General features: G+C 39.6%; 1 protein-coding gene across 1 annotated transcript; it reads left to right on the top strand.

Moving 5' to 3' along the window:
- Positions 1-1,218: 1,218 nt before the first annotated feature.
- On the top strand, positions 1,219-2,514 carry LOC100118481. The gene is made up of 3 exons (XM_008210983.1): positions 1,219-1,300; positions 1,578-2,167; positions 2,224-2,514. The coding sequence occupies exons 1-3, from the start codon at positions 1,219-1,221 to the stop codon at positions 2,512-2,514; spliced, it is 963 nt and encodes a 320-aa protein (XP_008209205.1).
- The last annotated feature ends 7,179 nt before the right edge of the window (positions 2,515-9,693 follow it).

Consider the following 9,693-nt stretch of genomic DNA (forward strand, 5'->3'; position numbering starts at 1 on the left):
ACTTTTGTGATCGCTGCCTTCATTATTTTTACGATGAGGCTAAATTGAACGCTCACGTACTTGACTGTTCACAAGTGAATAAGTGCAAAGTCTTATTACCTCAAGAGAAAGACAGCGTGTTGGAATTCAAAAACTTTAGCAACAAAGAGCGAGTTCCAATAGTTGTTTTCGCAGACTTTGAATGTGTCCTCAAGCCTGTTGATAATCGTGCTTACCAAGAGCATACATCTTTCAGCATTGGTTGCTATGTTCAATTCAGTCACGATGCAGCTAAATGCAAGTACATCAGCTACATAAGAGAAACAGAGCAAGACGAAGATCCTGCGAAATGGTTTGTCTCACATCTCTACATATTAGCCGAAGAACTGATCAACATGCACAAGAATCCCTTACCAATGAATGATGTGGATCAGAGATCGTTTGCTTCTGCTATGATTTGTCACATCTGTGGAGAACCGTTCAACGCGACGGATGTCAAAGTCCGAGATCATTGTCACCGTACGGGACAGTAAGTTGTTATTATTCTTATTATTCTCATTCGTTATCTAATCATTATTCTTTTTTTTTCAGATATCGTGGAGCGGCTCACAACGGTTGTAATCCAACTACAATGACTCGAGAAGTATCGCAGTTGTATTCCACAACTGGAGTAGATATGACTCCCACCTATTTATAAAGGAACTTGCCAACAGCTTTAAAGGACGAGTCTCTATCATTCCACAGAACAAGGAAAAGTACATCTCATTCACGAAGCACATTGACGGAAGCGATATCAACTTCAAGTTCATCGACTCCTTCCGATTCATGCTATCTTCGCTTGATAAACTCGCTTCTTACTTGGACAAGTTGGAAATAGCCGACAAAGACTTCAAGAAGGCGTTCAGCGATGTTCAGATTGAACTGCTCAGGAGGAATGGTGTGTTCCCCTACGATCACGTCAAATCTCTTAACAACATGGACGAGACCTCGTTTCCAGACAAGGAGAGTTTCTACAGTAGCCTCTATGATAGTGGAATATCAGACCAGGACTACAAGCATGCTCAGACGGTCTGGAATGCTTTCAACATCAAAACTCTTGGCCAGTACTCAGATCTCTATCTGAAGACTGACGTACTTCTCCTCGCCAATGTGTTCGAAGAGTTCAGAAACAAGTGTCTCTATACCTAGGAGCTAGATCCTGCTCATTACTATACCACCCCTGGATTTACATAGGATGCCATGCTGAAGTATACTGGCATCAAGCTTCAGCTATTGACTGATATTGATATGCTGCTCTTCGTCGAGCGAGGCATCCGGGGTGGTATTAGCCAAATCTGTAATAGGCATGCCAAGGCCAACAACAGGTATATGGAGACTTGATACGATGAGGATGTAGAGTCAAAGTACTTGATGTATTATGATGTTAACAACGTATACGGATGCTAAGATCACATTGAAATAATGATATTCAGAAGAAGAAATAATGAACGACTTCTTGAACGTCGCTGACGATGCTCCAGTAGGATACATCTTGTAAGTAGACCTTGAGTATCCAGAAAGTCTTCATGATGCTCACAAAGACCTTCTACTCTGTCTAGAACATGTATCACAACCAGGATCAAACCAAGAGAAGCTGCTAACCACTCTGAACAACAAGGAGCGCTATGTCCTACATTACGTCGCTCTCAAACAAGCTCTCAAATACGGTCTTCAATTAAAGCATATCCACCGTACTCTCCAATTCAACCAGAAGCCATGGTTAAAGCCATACATTGACTTAAACAGCGAGATGAGAAAGAATACGAAGAATGAGTTTGAGAAGATGCTCTTCAAACTCTTTAACAACGCAGTGTATGGTAATACCATGGAGACTGAGCGAAAGAGTGTCGGCGTGAAGCTGGTAAACAAGTGGGAAGGTCGCTATGGCTGTGAGGCATACATTGCTCAGCCCAACTTCCACAGCTGTGCGATTTTCAACGAGGATTTCGTGGCTGTACACCTTGTCCGCGCTGAGATCTCTGTCCGCAAGCCCATCTACATTGGATTGGCAGTGTTGGACTTGTCAAAGAGCCTTGTTTACCGTTTCCACTACGAATACATGCAGGAGCGAGTGGGAGACAACGCTAAGTTGCTCTACACGGACACAGCCAGTCTCATCTACGAGGTCAGCGATGTAGATATGTACGTTGTATGAAGACTGACCTTCATGAGTTCGACAATTCTGATTACCCTGCTGATAATCAGTTATCAATAAATAACATCCCTCGAGTCAACAAGAAGAAAGTCGAACTCATGAAGGATGAGTGTAACGGCAATATCATGACGGAGTTTGTCGGCCTCCGTAGCAAGATGTACTCGGCCAAGGTACAAGGTCAGCAACCTATTAAGAAGGCAAAGGGTGTGAAGTCGTCAGTCGTCAAGACGACCATCGAGTTTGACGACTACATCCATTGTCTTCGAGACAAGGCAACAATCACCAGACAGCAGAAGAACATACGCAGTCGCCTCCACGTCATCAGGACTGAGAAGGAGTAGAAGATTGCCCACATGACGATAAGCGGTACATGATCCCCGCTCAGACAAATACTCTACCGTGGGGTCATTACATGATCGATGGATATCAGCTTATCGAGGAAGATGAGCCTTCTGCCAAGATTTCTACACAGATATTATTCGCAGCATCCCTTCCATCCGGACCATATACATAATGCAGTTGCCTTTTCTCATTCCCGAACAGCTACTTTTAGAACACCAAATCATATCTGCACAAATGATTATTTGCAGCATCACGTTTATCTGGACCAAATCTGCAGATTACGTCTCGTGTTATGCGTGAATACATAGAGCAGTCGTAATTTTTTATTCACAAACAGATATCTTTAATAAGCCAGATGATATTTGCACAGATGATTATTCGCAGCATCCCTTTCATCCAAATCAAATCTCCAGATTACGTTTTGAGATATGCGTGAACACATAGAGTAGTCGTCATTTTTCATTCACAAACAAATATCCTTAAAAAACCAGATCATATCTTCGCACATATTATTGGCAGCATCCCTTCCATCCGGACCAAATCTGTAGATTACGTCTTGCGATACACGTGAACACATAGAGCAGTCGACATTTTACATTCACAAACGGATATTTTTAAGACACCAAATCATATCTGCACAAATGATTATTTGCAGCATCCCCATTATCTGGACCAAATCTGCAGATTACGTCTTGTGATAAGCGTAAAGACATAGAGCAGATGTAATTTTTTATTCACAAACAGATATCTTTAATAAGCCAGATGATATTTGCACAGATGATTATTCGCAGCATCCCTTTCTTCCAAATAAAATCTCCAGATTACGTTTTGTGATATGCGTGAACACATAGAGTAGTCGTCATTTTTCATTCACAAACAAATATCCTTAAAAACCAGATCATATCTTCGCACATATTATTCGCAGCATCCCTTCCATCCGGACCAAATCTGTAGATTACGTCTTGCGATACACGTGAACACATAGAGCAGTCGAGTCGGGTCTGAGCCGCCGTCAAGGTAGGACGTGTTTATATTCTCGGGCGTCAGAGCTTAAATCAGTCAACATTCCGCCGCTTGTGATAGTGTGCTCGGTTACAGTGAAGTTAAACAAAGTTGTGCTTCGGCACTTTTAGTGCCTTAAAGTGCAAAACTTTCTTACCACAGCAATGAGCTCTTCCGACAACGGGGGTGCTCTTGCAACTCAGAGTTCCCCACATAAACCAAATGACTCCATGAAAAGCAAATCCTTGTTATCGTACTCTCAAGTTACTGAACAATCAATGTTTCCTAAAAAGGAGCAAGCCATCATCACTGACTCTGTAGAAGGATTACAAATCAAAGATTATGTTCTCGCCATTGGCGGCCTTGTTGGTCCCGAAAATATACGATTCGCCTCAAGAATTTCCCAAGGCCGAGTCTGTTTATATCTTAGTACCCGTGAGCTCGCTGACAAAGTCACGGCCAAAGACACGCCAATACACATCGGCCCTCATTCTCTCACATTGAGACCGCTTGTTTCAAAATCCAAGAGAATCATCATTTCTAACGTATGTCCTATCATACCGCACTCAGTACTTATGAATAAGCTACTAGAATACGAAATCAAGCCCGTTTCACAGATATCTTTTCTCAGGGCTGGTATTAACGAACCAAACTACTCGCACATTATGAGTTTTCGTCGGCAAATGTACATTCATACGGACGACGTCTCCAAGATTCCAGATTCAATACAAATCAATTTTGACGACACCACATACTGGATATATCTCTCGAGCGACAAGCTTAATTGTTTCTTATGCAAAGAAGAGGGGCATTTAGCCAAACACTGTCACAATCTAAACCAATATCAAAATTTAGATGCAACCACAGAAAATCAAGCCGATCCTAACTCTGCTCCTCCTTTCTCTGACCAATCTATTCTATCGGATATTAACTCCGAAGCACCGTCATCACAAGACCAATTAAGTCCTACTCCTGTCCTCAACCCAGAACCCACAGATAAACTAACTTCGCAACCTCTCTCCTTGGAACAAATGCCCACTAAGCAATTGAACTCAGGCTTCAAACGCCCTTTAAGTGTATCTTCTCAAGCAAGCAGTACAGAACAACAAACGAAACAACCCAAAACGAATTTACCAATAACTCATAAGCGCAGGCAACAACAAGATAAGAAACTGTGCTCCATCTCGGAAATCGACGCTCAACTAGAATCTGCTAAGATGTATACCTCCCAAAATTCAAATGCTTATCCTATCGACTTAGATAAATTCAAAGACTTCCTTCTTTCTACATACGGCAACTCAAATATTTTAGAAATTGCAAAAACATATACCGAAAACACCAATGGCCTTATTTTGATGTTGGATGATGCCTATGGACATTCCAACAGCAGAACCTTGAAATCAAGAATCACAAGGATTAAAAAGAAAATTTTGAATGATTCCACTTCTGCATCTGAGGAATCCAACGACGATTCAGAGCACGCTTTGCAGCCTAAAAATGGATAGTTCAACGCAAACTTCACTAACTAACTTCAATCTCAAGATTGTCTTTTGGAACGCCAGAAGTATTTCCCTCCGAAAAGAAGAACTTCCTGATCTCCTTAAAGATATTGACATTCTTGTGTGCGTCGAGAGCTGGTTAAACAACAAGTGTACCAATTTCCAATTTCCAGGATTTGTTACGTTTCGAAAGGATAGGGTAAGATCCTCAGGGGGAGGTCTCCTTCTCCTCATACGAAAAAACATTGCGTATAAAGAAATCGATAATCTAATTATTCCAAATGAATCGGTCGAATTTTGTGGTGTCCGTATCACAAACACCTCTCCGACTTTCAACTTGTATGCATGCTATAGAGCCCCTGGTGTCGCCTTAAGCCTTGAGAACTGGGAAACACTTTTTGCAAATTTTGATCCAAATCAGAACAATGTTTTAATGGGAGATTTCAATTCTCATCACCACATTTGGAATTGTAAAAAAACAGATACTAATGGTAAAAATCTCCTTCAATTTATAAAAAATTCTAATTTTTACATTCACAACACTGACACGCTCACACATATCGATACTACCTCTTCATCAAACATCGACCTTATTATTTCCAGTATCTCGTTAATAGATCGCATCGAAACTCAGGCTCATAGCGACACTTTAGGCTCCGACCATTACCCGATTTATGTATTGCTAAACACCCAAAAATCGATTTACCTTCAAAAATCTCTTAAAATCAGGTCGCTTCGCACTAATTGGGTTAATGTAGACAATGATCTTCAATCAAATTATCTCTCTTTTTTCTCGGCGAATTTTGACTCTCTAAGTCCCATGAAAAAATACGAATTTTTTGTTGAAACTGTCTCGAACGCTATCATGCAAAATACACCTCAAAAGAAAATTGTAAACCCGAGAATTCACAGGAACCCAGTTTCCTGGTGGGACTCGGAGTGTCAAAATATTAAAGATATGAGAAACCAAGCCTTCAAAAAATGGGAAAAGTCACGAAACTTAAACGACTTTATAGAATTCAAAAGACTTAGGGCCATCGCACGCAAGACTTTCAAAAGAAAAAAGAGAGACGATTTCATTGAATTTGCACAGAGTCTTAGCTGTCTTTCTAGCAATAAATACGTATGGGAAAAATCCAAAATTCTGAAAAACAAATGGGTCAAGGTTACGCCGTCACACCTGACTCAAAATCTTCAGACCGAGAATAAAATCAAAGCAATAAACAAAATTTGCCCTCCGTGGGTACCGACTAATCCCGATTTCATGCCTACCTGTCAAGATAACTCTTTCCTCGAATCAGAAATTACCTTTGCTGAATTTAACCTTGCACTCGACTCTCGAAAATCAAGTTCTTCTCCGGGACTTGATGGTATCGATTACTTCACTTTAAAAAACCTCCCTATCAACTACAAGCTCATTCTTATCGATATCTACAACGAAATGTTTAGAACAGGCCACTTTCCGAAAGATTGGAAAAAATCATTTGTTCATCTAATTTCCAAATCTGACGGAGTCAACTATCGACCTATTTCCCTCACATCTTCACTGTGCAAGCTTTTTGAGACAATTATTAAAAATAAACTTCAATGGTGGATTGAAAAACAAAACATTCTTCCAAGCTTTCAGAGCGGATTTAGAAAAGGACAATCCTGTACAGACAATATACTCAATCTAACCATTAAAATTCAAGAAGCTTTTAAGAAAAAACAAAATCTTTTTTCTGTATTCCTCGACGTGAGTGGCGCCTTTGACAACGTCAACATTGAACTCTTATTGATTAAACTCGCAGACTTAGGCTGTCCATCCAAAATGATTAATTTTATCAAATTTCTGACTTACGAAAGACAGATTTTCTCTGAAATTTCCAATGAGTTCAGACTATCGTACAAAGGCGTCCCTCAAGGGGGTGTCCTTAGCCCTCTCTTATTTATTATCTATGTCAGCTCCATCATGAACGACATCCCTAAAACAGTCTCTGTGCTACAATTTGCAGACGATATATCACTCTGCTCAAAAAACATAAACTCTCTAAAAAAGGCCATCAAGATTATTGACAAACAGCTTTCACACCTTGGACTTGATCTAGCTCCACACAAAACTGTATTTGTCAACTTTAACCAAAATGGCATTCTACCTGGCACGACCGAATTAGAAATTAACAATAATTGTACTATAGTATCCAGCTCTTCCGCCCGATTTCTCGGAGTCATTTTCGACTACAGACTCAATTTCTGCGAACAAATTGATAACATTCGATGGAGATGTCATCGAGCTCTTAATATTTTGAAATTTCTACAAGGCACTTGGTGGGGTGCCCATCCCAACATTCTAATCATATTTTATAAAAGCTATGTTCGATCCATCCTCGAATACAGCTGCTTCGCTTATTTTCCTGTACGAAAGGACTACATCAACAAACTAGAAAAAATTCAATACAGCGCTATTCGTGCAGCTTTTGGTTATCGAATCACAACTCCACTGAATGTTATCCTAGCAGAATCCAAACTACCTTCCATCAAAGAAAGAACACGTTTTCTTTGCTATTCCAACCTATTAAAAATTCTCAGTAATGAAAACCTTCTAGTCCATAAAGCTATCAAAGCCTACTATAATAAAGTATTAAAAAAATCAACTGTCAAGCGCAATCGATTATTTGAAGGGTGCATTAAAGATCTCTTTAATTCCCCTATCCCTATTATTAAGTCTACAAACTACCAAATATTTAACTACGATTACTCTGTCTTGACCAGTACCATTCCCATCAATACCACAGTTGGAAAATCCCTTAAAGCATCTCCTTCTCCAAACCTATTGCTACAGGGGCTTTTGAAAGATCATTCATACCTGGAAATCTACACTGACGGTAGCAAAGACAAAAATTTGAACACTGCTGGATCGGCCTGCATTTCCACTAATAACAATGACACGATTGTCAGGAATCTCCATAGCACAACCTCTATTTTTACTGCTGAGTCTCTTGCCATAAATGATGCTATGGATATTGCTCTCAAAAACACCGACAAGAACATCATTATTTTTTCTGACTCATTAAGCGTTGTGCAGGCACTCAAAAACCGTAAACTAGATATAAGAACCAACCCTTACTTATTTTCTATTAGAGAAAAATATCAAAAATTTACACAAATAATGTCAAACGGCGCTTCGATTCTTCTATGTTGGATTCCATCTCATTGCGGTATTGAAGGCAATGATTTAGCCGACTCCCTAGCTAAGAACGCAGCAACGTTTCCTGGGATCAGAGGAAGGCCTCTCGTACCTTTCACTGATATGAAAGCCAGCTACAGAGAGGCCATGATCAAAAACTCCAAAATCCATTTCCTGGAAATGAGCCCAGATAAAGGCATTTACTACTTTCAAAATTACTACAAAGATGCTTGTCGCCCATGGTTTCAAAATAAAAACCTAACCAGAAATCTCATAGTCACCATTAACCGTTGCCGTGCTGAACATTATAATCTTGCTGCCTCCTTAGCCAGGGTTAATATAATCTCGGACAGTTCTTGCACTTGTAAATCCAGCATTCAAGATCTGGACCATATCATCTGGCAGTGCCCACTGTATGACAACCAAAGAACAAAGCTAATTGTAAGCCTAGAAAAAGCTGGATTCCCACTTCCTATGAAAACTTCGATCATACTTCACGAACCCCATGTACCAGGCTGTAAATCTATTGTAGCGTTCCTCGAAGAATGTTATATTAAATTGTAACCTATTATGTATATTTTCTTTCTTTCTTTGTATATATCTATATCTTTTTTTTTTTTTACAGCGAATAAGTCTTGTAAAAAAGATTTGAAGCTTAAATAAATAAAAAAAAAAAAAAAAAAACAGAGCAGTCGACATTTTACATTCACAAACGGATATTTTTAAGACACCAAATCATATCTGCAAAAATGATTATTTGCAGAATCCCTTTCATCCAAACCAAATCTCCAGATTGCGTCGCGTGTTATGCGTGAATACATAGAGCAGTCGTCATTTCTCATTCACAAACAAATATTATTGAATAACCAGATCATATCTTCACAGATATTATTCGCAGCATCCATTCCATCCGGACCAAATCTGTTGACTACGTCTTGCGATATGCGTGAATACATAGAGCAGTTGTCAGTTTACAGTCACAAACGGATGTTTTTAAGACACCAAATCATATCTGCAAAAATGATTATTTGCAGCATCTCCTTCATCTGGACCAAATCTGCAGATTGCGTCTCGTGTTATGCGTGAATACATAGAGCAGTCGTCATTTTTCATTCACAAACAAATATCCTTAAAAAACCAGATCATATCTTCGCACATATTATTCGCAGCATCCCTTCCATCCGGACCAAATCTGTAGATTACGTCTTGCGATACACGTGAACACATAGAGCAGTCGACATTTTACATTCACAAACGGATATTTTTAAGACACCAAATCATATCTGCACAAATGATTATTTGCAGCATCCCCATTATCTGGACCAAATCTGCAGATTACGTCTTGTGATAAGCGTAAAGACATAGAGCAGATGTAATTTTTTATACACAAACAGATATCTTTAATAAGCCAGATGATATCTGCACAGATGATTATTCGCAGCATCCCTTTCATCCAAACCAAAGCTCCAGATTACGTCGCGTGTTATGCGTGAATACATAGAGCAGTCGTC

The sequence above is a fragment of the Nasonia vitripennis genome (assembly GCF_009193385.2).
Source record: "Nasonia vitripennis strain AsymCx chromosome 4 unlocalized genomic scaffold, Nvit_psr_1.1 chr4_random0007, whole genome shotgun sequence".
In the NCBI taxonomy this organism is placed as follows: Eukaryota; Metazoa; Arthropoda; class Insecta; order Hymenoptera; family Pteromalidae; genus Nasonia; species Nasonia vitripennis.